The 13,783-nt window shown below is 40.6% G+C and overlaps 1 protein-coding gene across 28 annotated transcripts in view; it reads left to right on the top strand.

The window, feature by feature from the left end:
• Nucleotides 1–13,783, top strand: part of LOC144933525 (neurexin-1-like) — a 290,872-nt gene that overhangs the window by 202,986 nt on the left and 74,103 nt on the right. For 4 of the 28 annotated variants that reach the window (XM_078858400.1, XM_078858399.1, XM_078858398.1 and 1 more), the window contains exon 1: nt 842–1,034. The exons of the other annotated variants lie outside the window; for them this stretch is intronic. In XM_078858400.1, coding sequence (XP_078714526.1) covers nt 857–1,034 — 178 coding nt within the window. In that variant the 5' untranslated portion in view covers nt 842–856. Of the gene's footprint in view, nt 1–841; nt 1,035–13,783 lie in introns of those variants that run through there. 28 annotated transcript variants of the gene reach the window in all.

The following is a 13,783-nucleotide window of genomic DNA, read 5'->3' as shown; positions in this document are numbered from 1 at the left end:
GAATATATCCAGGCGACGATGTGGTAAACACCTCTCCCGTTTAGATGTAAAGGAACAGGCGGCTAATATTGTTTTACATACCTAGCCTATTAAGAACACCCCTCCTTAAAAAAATAGACCATTCCCATTTACAGCTACAGTACAATTCCCAGGGCTCTCTCAGAAGATTTGATTTGCATAGTGAGCACCTCACTTTTGGTGCCCCAAGTACACGTTAATTTTTTTGTTTTTATTTTTCTTGCCAGCCTAGATGCATGGTCTCCGTTCAGCAAGGCTGCAAATTGACTTGCTCTTGGCTGCATCCTGGGAGAGCACTAAAATAGGGAGGGATGGAGGGAGGGAAGGAAGGAGAGATACAGTACAAATGCGTAGTCACGGCATTTGGGCTCTGCAGTGTGTGAATGAATTCACGCGAATGCACCGACACCACTTGGATTAACCTAGAGTGGGCGAGTAGATGAACCAAACACACAAAACAAAAAAAGGAGGAAATCAGATTTCCGATGATCTCATCTCTTTGCAATTATAGCGAAGCCATAATCCGAGCGAGCACGACTTAATTTTCCACCAGGAATAATTGTGCGTTCTGCTCACGAGGAGGAGGAAGGAGGAGAGAGAGAGAGAGAGCTGGGAAATCCTCAGGAAAAAAAAGGGGTGGGAAGACGAAAGGGTGGGGAGTTCGGCGGCGGTGGCGGGGGGGGGGAGAGAAAGGGTGGCTGGGGGTCGCCTTTGCGCCGTTCGCTTTACGAGGACCATGAGCCGATCGCCGACGCTTCTGCTGCCGCCGTTGCTGCCGGTTTCTGCCAGCGCACGTTCCTCCTGCTAATTGCCCCAGCTCCGAGGCGTGCGTAGTAGCATGGGCTGGGGCCGTGGAGCCTGCGGGCTGCTGCTCATTGCAATGTGCGGGTGCCTCTCCGGGCCAACGAGGGGTGCCCTGAGCTCAGGAACTCACCAGGAACACCACCACGGGGCGAGGCAGCACTCTGGACCCGTGGCGATCTTTCGCTCGCCAGCGTCGCTGCGTGGGGGTCACGGTGGGTTTGTGTGTTTTTGCTTGTTTTTTTTTGCTGGGGGAGTGGGGTTGTGATTTGGGGGGTGGGGGAGCTGAGAGATTTGGGGTGGGGTGGTGGTAATGCGCGGTGGTGCAATTGTGCAGGAGAATCTGTACAGCAATGTAATTGTCATTCGTTTCTCTTAATTCAACAGATGTTGTTCCTTTAAAAAAGAAATATATATATATGCGTGGTGTATATAATAAATGAGGCGATGGTGCTTTGCTGCTGTTTTCATTAGGTTTTCTAAATAGGTCATGTGTGGCAAGCCTGTGGGGGATACATGCGAATAGGTATTTGAGACCGCAGATGTGCTCCTCGGCAGGGTGCTATAGGCAGGGAGGAATGAGCTACCTTGAAATATGCAATTTAATTCGACAGAGCCCCACGCGACTGCGAAATAACATCAGATTTGCTGAGACCGTTACAAAGGGTGTTCTCCTATGGAGCGGCACATTAAATGGACCCGTATTGCCCAAGTCATTTGATGCATCATTTTCTGTGCTGTGTAATGTGTTCGATGATCTGTGCTTAATAGCGGAACTGCTGTACGATTCTCCAGGTTTAGAAACAAGCTAACAAGCAGCAATCCACTCTCGAGCACTGATAGCCTTCAAAGAGCAGTAATTACATGTTTTTCTGCTCTTACAATTTTGTACTATATTCGCTCTGTGCGTGTGGCTTTATTCATGTTAATACACCCATATACTGTATAAACAATTGAAATTGCAATATCGTACTTTCTTTTAATAGATTGATCTTTTAGAGATATTACTTGCAGTTAATGTTAATAACACAACTGGCACCCGTAACTATCACGTGCTTGTAGATGTGTTTTATCGATACGTTTATTGTAAATATAAATGTAGAATATAAATCGAATGGTCACTTAATCACACGCTGTATATTAATAGTAATTTACAGTCAAACGGTTTAAATTTCACTTCATTTGCTTGCCCAATTTTTGCCATTGCTAATAATGATCATCTTGTTGCTATAAAAGACGTGCCATTTTAATTTTCGTTCGCAATAAGTCCCATTGATATCTTGCGCAGAATGCATGCAGAGAGTCTTTGACACAGATGTATAATTTCCGGGCATTATTGTATACGGCGTTCAGACTTGCATCCATATTATTTATTTAAGAAAACACAATTTTTTTATGATTTTGGCCAAGGCTATCTGATACTATTGTTGTTCATTGCCAATGAAATAATGACAACACTGCACCATTCACAATCGCCCGTGAAGCTGTGCATAAAGGGAATGGGTTATTCGCACATTTCATTGTTTACTCGGCATTGAATTCAACCCAAAGTGTTTCGACTTTTCGACCATATTAATATTACACCATGCACACATTCCAAAAGATTGTGTTCAAGGCATTTGTGTCTGCACGTGTCATTTCATTTCGCAGAGAATGTCACATTTTAGGCGTACATTAACGCCAATGACTTGATTGATATTTCTGCATCTGAAGTATGCTCTACTTAGGTGTTAAATTATGCTCTATGTTGCATAGGCTTCTCTGCTCATGGCGTCAGCCCTCGATAGAGTTAACTACAATTGGCTTTGCACAAGGGATTCTGCGTTCCATGGCTTGCCTCCTTGACAGCTTCTTGGATGAAACAGCTTCAGAACAATATTTTATTTCTCCTGCCAGAAGTAAAACCGCGCAAGGTCTCCCAAGGCATATTTGTTTGTCCTGTTGTGTAGAATAGAACGTCTTATGTAAGTGCATACGGATTAAAAATTGCTTTGTGGTTTGTAGACGTCATATTATTGTAAATGTGGTTTTAATCATGCTTATCCAACCACAGCAATGTGACTTGGAAAAAGGTTGCAAAATTAACTAAATGAAAGCATTTAAATAATGAATGTACATTTAGTTTAAAAGGTTATTTACAATTCTACTTGTTTTGTTTGTCCAAAGCAAGACATCTTAATTTCATATCTGAAAGAGAAAAGCCAGATAGTATGTGCTTGCCAATGACGTGAAGCTAATATTACATCAGTGTTGTCAAATAAGTATTCCAGTACCTGATCTTTGACATTTTCCAAATAGGTGAGAGTCATCAATGAATGCTTGAGAATCATCGCTTTTGTGAGCTCAATTGGGTCCCAAATGTTACACACCACCCTTTTCATGTTTAATGTTCACAGGGTGTCCTGAGCCCTTGGCAAGTAAGGACTTATTCATATTCCTTGCAGATCCACAGCCTTGAAAAGGCTGCTTGAACTCCATCCTCTCCAAACAGCCCCGTGAATGCTGTGGCCATATCACGAGTGAGGCTTTGTCAAATCTTCGATGTGATCTAATGCGAAGGTTGACTTTCTATCTCTGGCCACGAGGTATTAGATTAATTTCAGGACGAACATCGTAGTGCATGCTGGAAGAAGGAAAAACAAATATTGGTATTAATTTGTATTGTTTACGGGATCTTATATATCACAGATTGTACGTGCAGTGATATTAAACTGTTCCATAAGTTAGCTGCGTACTTTTCGAACAAATGTGACAAGAAACATATATGGATAAGGACGAAAGACAGTTTCACTTGAGTTAAAGAGTAAAATTTGTATTGCAAATGAAACGCACGTGCCGCAACTACTTCTCTGGCACTGTCTGTGATTTACACACATTTCATATGACACTGCATTGCAATTTCACATGACAATTGTACATTTACCCGAAGCTCCTATCTAAGAGAGACGATCTGCCTTTTTGGACACCAATATGCTACCGTGTTCATCTATCCAAAGTACTTTCGTTATCATCATATGGTCGTAATTTTGTGAGCTTTCTTTCACGCAAACTTGCTCTTGCAATCTGGTCCACAATCTGCTGGGTAGCTAATCTGACGAATGTGTGCTTTAGAGTGTATGTTTTTATACATTAAATTAATTATATTGGTGATCTCACAGATGTGGAGCAGCGGTGCAGTAGTTTGAGAAATGTACCAGCCACAGCTAATATCAGTGACAGGTAATATCTGAACCGGTCCTGGGCCTCCACCTGCAACCCCCCCCCCCCCGAATCCCCTTCACCAACCCGTACTGACCATGGTCAAACAACTGACATGGTGTGGGATGATGGGCAATGGCAGCCAAGATATGGAACATTTCCAAGAGTAAGTCCACTGGGGAGATGGAGCAATGAAATCAGCTCATGTGCAGGTGGCTAGGTGGACTATTGTATCGCAAAATTCGTGGGAGATGGCATCAGCTGGGGGTGGCCTTCATTCAGCAGTGGATTGAGAATGGTTGTTGTGTTGATGATGGTGTTGCTGCAAGGTGGTATGGAGAAGGCAGCACAGCAAATACATTTGGGATTTGTCTCGGTGAACTTGTGAGAGTAGAATCCCCTCATACGTTTTGGGTTCATCTTCTTGGTTCTTTCGGTAAAGTCACGTAGAAGGGAAATAATAAAATAATAAAAATAAAACAAAATAAAATAATTCTCACGACGTTTCGGCCACAACGCAAGCAGCCGTCCTCAGGTGAAGAACAGGTCTGTCGGAAAGACAGCGTCTGAATGAACACCACCATGCTTGGCAGCGTATATTTAAGCTGGGTTGGAGGGGGAAAGAGTGCCTTGACAAAGGAATTTGCATATCAAGAGAAATTTAGCATATTTATCGAAATTTAACGTTTTGGGTTTCTTCGGGTACTCTGGCTCCCTGTCATGAATTGTCCAATTAGAATAATGTCTTCAAAGGAGTGCTATGGTTCAGAAAAGGTTTTCCTGGATATATAAAAATGTTATGGTGTCATTAAATTAAAGTTCTTGAACACGGTGTGTTGACCTCAATGGGTTTTTAAAACAGTTACTATTATATGACTCGTCAAATATCATAATTGAGCTATAGTCATGGAAAAAACACACAAAAGTATACTACTGTCACTCTTTTGTTTAACATTATCACAATTATGATGATAATGGAAATATAGGTATTCTATCCCAAAATACTTTGATTGCCATCATTATCGCCGTGCTAACTTTGACATTTTAGCCAGATAGATTGTAAATTGATGAAGCTAAAATAGCTATTGTGTTTGACAGGCATAGTGTCACAATTACGTGATGTGAAAAATGTTAATGGCAATGTGCAAACACCAAAACATAAGGGTGAAAACATGCGAAGACAATCGACAACGTACAAACATCAGCAATACAAGCCAGGGAGATATAATCTAAATATAGTAATCCCACATTTGTAGCTATCAGTTGAACACGTTATTTCTCATTTATGCATTGTGTGAGCAATTTGTAAAAACTAATTTAAAACTGTTATTCATTTCCTAAGTGCATTAGGTGTCTTTTATTTTAGGACATTTAAAATTATATGTGAGTATTTAGTTCCTATCCATATACATTTTTTCACATCACTGCTTCTATGGTAATTAGTATGGGCTGCAAGGTTTGGGTCCAATCGGACCTGATCACAGTTAGTCTAATCGCACCCCGGATCCAATTCAAAGCTGATGGGATCAAATCCATATTTTTTTTAAATCCACTCACCAGCAAAATCGGATCCTTCTCAGCCGACTGGGATTGGGATGTATTACACAATAACGTATTATGCTGTAGGATATTATTTAGCTTTGAGGTGGCCACGAGATAACAGTAAAGTAGTTGGTTCTAGAAATCCATCTGTGGAGAGCTTAGTGTTTCTCTCTCATATGCCTAGGTTTCATCTGTATAGTAGATTAGTTTAAGCCTCCCACACGAAGCCAAACACGTATGAATGGCATTACCCAAGCATCCCAGTGTAGACCTCTCTTGAAAAAGAGCCCTCAGTCTCAGTGAATCTTTGGTGGGTAAAGGTAAGTAAGTGCAAGAATGAAAGGGCTTTATTGTTGTTATATTATGAACAGCTCGCTAATAATTAATGCACGTCACATGTCCAAGAGGACGTCCACCATGGGAGATGGAGCAATGAGATCAGTTCGTGTGCAGGAGTGAGATATATGGTAGCATGAGGGATGGTGATGACGTGACGTGGGGGGCTTAATCCAGCAGTGGATAGATAATTGGCTCATGATGATTAACTGGGTATTTTTTGGAAACCATCTAGAATTTATATGTATCATCGTCACCAAAAAAAATATACACATCATGATAATTTAATAAAATTGCGGATCAATAATTTCGATTTAAAGCTTTTGTGACTGCATGGATTCATATTCTTGGTTCTTTCGGTAAAGTCACGTAGAAGGGAAATAATAAAATAATGAAAATAAAACATAATAGGATAAAATTATCACGACGTTTCGGCCACAACGCAAGCAGCCGTCCTCAGGTGAAGAACAGGGCTGTTGGAAATACGCTGTTTTATTTTTTATTACTTTATTATTTCCCTTCTACGTGACTTTACCAAAAGAACCAAGATTGTTGATGAATAGTTATATCGGTATGAATAGTTATCCCTGCAATGTTTGCAGTCATCACACTCTGTTTTTAACATACAATGACTTATAAAATAAATAGTAAAGACCTATCAAACCGTTAGATCAGAGACCATTTGCTCAGCCATTCAAAATGTCACTGCAGGAATCGAGTCCAATTCCTATTCATGGACAGATGTGTCAAACCATCAGATCTAAATCAATGGTGCATCCGTGGTAATTAGTAAAATATACACTCTTAACGAGGATGTTATAGGTTGTGCAGGACTTTCGATTAGTTTTCCAAAATGTATGTCTGCAGAAGCACATAACCAATATTCTTAGGTTTTTTCGGTAAAGTCACGTAGGTAAAACATTTAAATTAATTAAAATAAAATAAAAATCACGACATTTCGGAGGCAACACAAGCCTCCGTCTTCACGTGGAACCGTCACAGCACGATAGCTGTATCAATTTTTATTTTTTACCTACGTGACTTTACCGAAAAAACCTAAGAATATGAATCCTTGCAGTCACGAAAGCTTCAAATCTAGAACACATAACCAATGTGCATGAGATTTAACATGAACAATGCGTGCTTATTTTTTTCATATTTACCTGCCAACTGTAGTTTTAACATCCGTAATATCGATTGTTACCATCTGCATCGACCTTCCCACACAAGCTAAAGGATGGCCTCCCTGTTTACTTGCTCGTGTTCTTGCAGCATGCACATTGTTAAAATTGCTGTTCTAGCCACTTACACTTTTTTTTCTCTCCAAAAGCTCGGGTAATTCAACTAGCTTGATGTTTTAAAATAAAATAAAATGCGTAGCATTATGTGGTCAATTTTACCAGGAGTACGAGGTCTCTTCGACCTCTATGTTCCTGCATTATAGCGACGTTTAGTGATGAAAAAGGCATTCCAATGCTATCGTTATAAGCAACCACTGCTGGGTGAGGGCGGACCCAAGCTGGTACCACCTCTCACAGTCTTATGGTGCAATAGGAGACGTACACCTGCAACATCCACTGCTTTCTTGGCTCAATCTCCATGGTCCACGTACTTGCAGGCAAATTCCCTCCCTTGGCTGCAACAGCCAAATTCTTCTTCTTGGTTCTTTCGGTAAAGTCACGTAGAAGGGAAATAATAAAATAATAAAACATAATAAAATAATTCTCACGACGTTTCGGCCACAACGCAAGCAGCCGTCCTCAGGTGAAGAACAGAAGCTGTCTTCCCGACAGGGTGATGGCGGAACCCAAGCCCAGGTGAAGAACAGACGCTGTCTTCCCGACAGACCTGTTCTTCACCTGAGGACGGCTGCTTGCGTTGTGGCCGAAACGTCGTGAGAATTATTTTATTATGTTTTATTTTTATTATTTTATTATTTCCCTTCTACGTGACTTTACCGAAAGAACCAAGAAGATGAATCCCTGCAGTCGCGAAAGCTTTAAATCGAAAGCCAAATGATTATTGACCCCCAATCATCAGCCCTTGGAACGACTTGTCCTGCCCAAGCCCACTTTTACTAACAGTCTAAACGCTCGCGAATACATTTTTTCCTCTTCTGTCTCACAATGTAATTCCAAGTGTGTGTCTCTCCAAACTATATGGTACACTTATATCATTATCTTTTGTTCAGAAACATTTTGTCACTGTCCCTGTTTTTGATTCATATGGCAGAACAGCTAATGGGCATGTATTAAAAAGTTATTTTTCAAGCAGATTGGTATGTTGCTTTTGAAATGAAGTTACTTTTTAAAAAAGCACCCGATCTTGACCACCTCTGGATCCCAGTCTGCCTTCAATTACTGTCATCAGTGTCTTCTGTGACGTCTTCAATAATTTCGATTTAAAGCTTTCGTGACTGCAGGGATTCATATTCTTGGTTCTTTCGGTAAAGTCACATAGACGGGAAACAATAAAATAATAAAAATATAAAACAATAAAATTATCACGACGTTTCGATTGCAACACAAGCAATCGTCATCAGGTGTGAAATCCACAGAAAGAAAATTTTCTTGCAAGAAAACCACAGCAAAAAAAATGTATTGCAAGAAGATGTTATTGCTGTGGTTTTCACACCTGATGATGATTGCTTGTGTTGCAATTGAAACGTCGTGAGAATTTTATTATTTTAGATTTTTATTATTTTATTGTTTCCCTTCTACGTGACTTTACCGAAAGAACCAAGAATATGTCTTCAATGCTGTTTGTGTTTTTCTATCTGATGTAATTTCTCATTCCTTATTAGAGTTCTGTGCACAGGGTCCGTTCGTACACTACCTCTGTCTTTCTTTCATCTCCCTCCATTCTCAACACATTTTGTGGTTTTGGATAATGTATGCTCTGCTTGCTTTTTAACCTTTAACTCCACATTCTATGCACTATGCATTATTATGATAGTATTTACCAAGTTTGAAGTGCTCACATCCATTTGATCATGTTCTGTTGTGTAGGATGCTAGAAGGTAATCAAAATATTGCAACATTTATTCAATATATAGTGTATTACATGTGTCATATTAAAAGTGTGTATGATTTATGTAAATACTTAAATAGAAAATGTCATAAAATGTACTGTAATTTGGATTATTTTTCCAAAGTAGTTTTTTTACGTGCACGGAATGTTTATTCCAGGGGATTTTAGTAGGTTAAATTTATATTAAAAAGTATTAACCATTTTTAGCTTCAGGGGCGAAAACTGAATAAGACATAATGAAGTCAGAGACATGCTTTACGATGTATTCCCATGTTTTAGTTTGACAGCAGTGGCTCATGTGGTGATGTTCATTTTACCAACCACACATTCTTTGTTATTAGCTTTGTTATCAAAACAGAACATATTTGAAATGCTTCATATGTTCATCCATTTTCCTAATTAAACTTCTCAAAGCAATTCTGAAATATACATATCTATTCTTAATAAACAATCGCCTTAAAACATGTAAAATTAGACTTGTATTTAAGGTATGACAATCTGAGGACTTAGTTCAGAGGGTCCTGCTTGAAATAATTGTTTCTACTCTAAAAACTAATTCTGAATAAATCGTGTAATCTGTATAGTTTCATTTAAAAAATTTATAAAAACATTTTTATGAATCACTTTTTCGGCAAAATTGCACATTAACATTGTTGCGCCCACCATCACTTATACGTAAATGAAGTTGGGCAAGACAGGGACATTTTCTGAACTGAAAAATCTATTATTGCATACATCAAGTAACATTTTTTTCAAAATGTGATTAACAAAATTCTCTGAACGGGGAAAATACTAATCAAAATTACTCTGCGTTTTTTTGCACCCAAGTCAAAGGGCATGGCTCAACCCATTTGGCAGATCCCTGGTGGAATCGAAAACAAAACTGCTTGCCGTAAAGTGTGCGCGTCCCACTAAACCCGCTCCCTCATGTTCACGTCTCCAATTTACAGTGGGCTTAGGAGATATCCACTAGAGGTGCACTGAAGTGACTCCAACCAATCAGTGGGACCTGGCCTGGACGGGTTAATTAAGCGTGTAACGCTATATCACCGGTGCCGCACCTCCCCCCCACCCAACCCCCCTAGCTCCCTCCGCCTCGAACCAGAGATACGATGAACTATCTTGATTCAGGGTGTTATTCAAGAACTGATTCTTTCATCTCAATTGTTTTACGTTTGCACTTTTGGATTGTTTCTCATGTGTTGTTGTTGTTGGTCCGTCTTGTTTCGCCATCATGTAACATTAGTGGTGTATTTTGCTTGGATATAATTTGAATACATCGTAAATAGTAGATGGCGCACATTCTTCTATTGTACGCATGTATCAAGTGTGTGACAATCGATTTTTCAATGACTCATTGATGCATCGTTACAAATGTAGTCAGAGTATTGTGGGTAATGATTACGGAAAACAAGCTACGCTGGGTGGGATATGTGCAGAATGTGTCATATTAGGGCCTGTCACCGACACAGGCATTGGAGGAGTGGTCTCCCCAAGTCTGGCAACCGACGGTAAAACATCAAAGAGCAGATCGTGGGAGACTGTCAGGACACAGCTTAGAGGTAGCATGTCTACTGTGCAACAGTTGCAGGATCTGGCAGAGGGTAAAACGTTGGTGAAGTGTGGTGGCATCAACGGCTTTGGCCTTGATGACGTCTTTATTTTTAATCCAAAAAGGCCTCATTGAGTCCTACATCGAGGATGTTTGGCTAGTTAATTCTCAAGCATTGCTTCTGGCGCCCATAATAAGAACACACTTTGTTGCTGCTGCTGGCGGTGTTTTGTTATCTCCATGTCTGTGCCCTAGTTTGTTTTATTCTCTACATCTCTGTCCCTTTGTCTGTAACTGCTCTATCTGCCTTCACTTGTCTCCATCTGCTCTTGCTGTGCTCTCCGTGTGGATGCAGCCTCGGCTTTCTCTCTCTGCTCTTTATTTCCCCCGTAAAAGTCCAACCCTGCCACTGTGCGAACAAATAGCAACCCATACCCTGCTGCTCGTGCTCTGACTTATGCCTGGATATGCTACGTATTAAGCTCGCAGAGTTATCTGCTGAGAAGCCGAATAGATTTCTACAATATGAGTTGAGCCTGAATGAAGGTGAAAACTCCCTTGTGAGACAGTAAGAGATAGAGGTGTGCAACCCAGCAATTTCCTGCATACACCACTGTTGGCAGAAGATCCACCACGAGAGGGAACTCTAGATGATTTTCGGTCTACTCTTCCACATTGACCAGATGTGTTGGAAGTGGTGGTGGTACCCACACTTGACCCCACCACACGTGACGTGCCAATCAACTAAATATGTTGTATCCATTTATACTGCCGTGTGGACAGAGGCTGAGAGGTTCAAGAAATGTGTATCACTGTTTCAACTGCTGATGATGGAATCTAACCGGCGACCTCCGGATGTCAGGTCCAGTGTGCGAACCATAGCACGGCCCTGGTGCTTGTAAAAAACGTCTGACTGATTCTCCAGCTAAAGCTTAGGGGGTTAAAATTGGGTGCAATAAGAGGCATGCCCTTGCTATGCCCCCCCCCCCCACAGCTGGCAGATCATAATAATTGCCCCATCAGCCCCAACCAGCAGATCAGAGCAGCATGTGAACTGGGCTTACAACTGTCAAGCACACACAATTACGCCAGCCTTTGTCCCCATTATGCCAAAGTGCAACCCCACGCCAGGTTTAAAAACCTGGTGTTCACAGATGGCACCGCAGCAATGAGTGCAGTCCTCAGATAGGTTTGGTCCACTCACTATATTGAGAATGTGTTTACATTTAATCTATCTGTGCGGAGCTGATGATATTCCCCTCTATGCAGGGATTTTCTCTGGATACTCTAGTGTTGTCCCACATGCCAAACACTCATTAATGTTAATGACCGCACATCGAAATGCAGTACCCTCATAAAAAAGTCTCGAGTTTCTGCGGTGCTTTCTGGGTAAGTAATTGGCATTAATGGTGCTAATGGTCTCTCCCTGACCAAATTAGTATGGTGTGGTGCTCACTTTCATGAACAACCTTCAGCCAGCACCGTAGTAGAAAGGCACTTTCTTTGGTGGGAGCCAGTGTCAACCATTAGCCACCGCGACTGACTTCCAAAAGTGTGGTACTGTACTTGTTTTTATCAACCCTGGAATAACGATGGACCGAGTTGACCCTAGGCTTGGATTTGACCTTTCCAACTAGGTCAGCACACAAGCAAATAATCACCTGGCCAGCAGCTGTTGCATTCTGAAATATCGATAAAGGTAAAGGTGCAGCCCAGGAATTGCTTGCACACGCCACTTCTCCCGGAAGGACCTCCTTTCGAGGGAGCTCGAGAGAGTCCCATCTAGAGGGTATTTATTTTAGCCACGTGTTCCCAACTGGCCAATCGTGGTGGGAGTACCCACAGGTTACCCACCACACACGACATGTCAATTGTGGCCATTGATATTGCTGGCTGGACGGAGTTGGAGGGATTTAAGAAACGTGTCATTTTGTTTCAACTACCATGCCGGGATTCCCGTGGTGCTAACCATTGCACCATGGCAGCTGCTGTATGCTGAGATAATTTATGTCAAGAGATGTACAGATTTCTGGTGGAGTCTCTCCAACTTAGTGCACTGCGTGTGTGGTCGCATGTCGCGGACATCACCATGGTGAATTATTCACTCTCTGTTGGAAACATGGGGAAATGCAAGTTGGATATAATAAATGCCTTCCACACTCACAATTTGTAAATAGCTCTGTCCAGTTTATTCTACCTTTGCAAGTGTGATGCAGCATTTATAGGTTGCTATTAGGTAGTGTGAGTAAATAAGCCCTATATGGAATTTAATATAACCAATGTTATTTCAGTCATTGTCAAAGAAGGTGCATTTTAAGTAGTTATGCGTTTTCTGAGAACAAAGTTGTGTTTAGTATCACATAACAAGCCCATGATTTTTTAATATACTTAACTTGACAGATTATAATACGATGAACTTCACAGTTCATATATTTAGCCAATGATACCAATATAAAATAAACTCAGCTATTTTAGAACAGAAATGTATTGTTGGGGATATGTTCTAATTAGAGAGTTAAAAATAATGAGTACCAACTGTGTCATTGTATATTCCATAGCCTTCCACTGCATTAAAGATGTACAAGTAATGGGACACATCTATTGTGTCAAGCTGAATTACGTTTGTAGAAAGGACAACGAGCATTATTGACTTGTTATCTTACAGCCACAACATTTATGAAGAGCATTCACGAGGTTTGTAGTCATACCTTGACTGCGATTTTCTGGGGGATGTGCGAATAATGCTAATTCACATTTTACACACAAATTCTGCCTATCAATTTTTTTTTTATAATAGAAAAAAAAAAATATTTCTGGTTGTCAACTTTGCAATGTGGGTTTGAAAACTTTTCAGAAATCCTTTGAAGTTCAAACAGCATCAGCATGAAAACAAAGATCTTAGAGCTGCTGTGGATGGTAACAATAAAGGAATCAACCTTGTTTAATGCAGTCAAGTTGTGATGACAGGCTGTCAGAAATAAAATTCACACCTTAGATAACCGAGACATGCAAGTGCAGTAAAGCATTTCCTCCTCTCGAAAGATATAGACATGGATCCTCAAAGTTACATAATTAAAACATCATTGGTACATTACATTTTAATTATTTGCCCGTGAATCTTAATAAATATCTTTAATTCGTTTAGATAAAGCCCAAGTAATTACTGGAACCTGACACTCTGCCCTGAGAAAAAAAAAACAATATCAGTGCACTCTGCCATTGAGTCTACTGAAACGGAGCCACTCTTACCACCATACAGGACATTTAATTTTTAATCAGTCAAGTGAAAGTTATTTCTGTTGATAG

Source organism: Lampetra fluviatilis, chromosome 7, assembly GCF_964198595.1.
Source record: "Lampetra fluviatilis chromosome 7, kcLamFluv1.1, whole genome shotgun sequence".
Classification (NCBI taxonomy): domain Eukaryota; kingdom Metazoa; phylum Chordata; class Hyperoartia; order Petromyzontiformes; family Petromyzontidae; genus Lampetra; species Lampetra fluviatilis.
The sequence above is the reverse complement of the archived record's forward strand: the minus strand, read 5'-3'. Positions and strand labels throughout refer to the sequence as shown.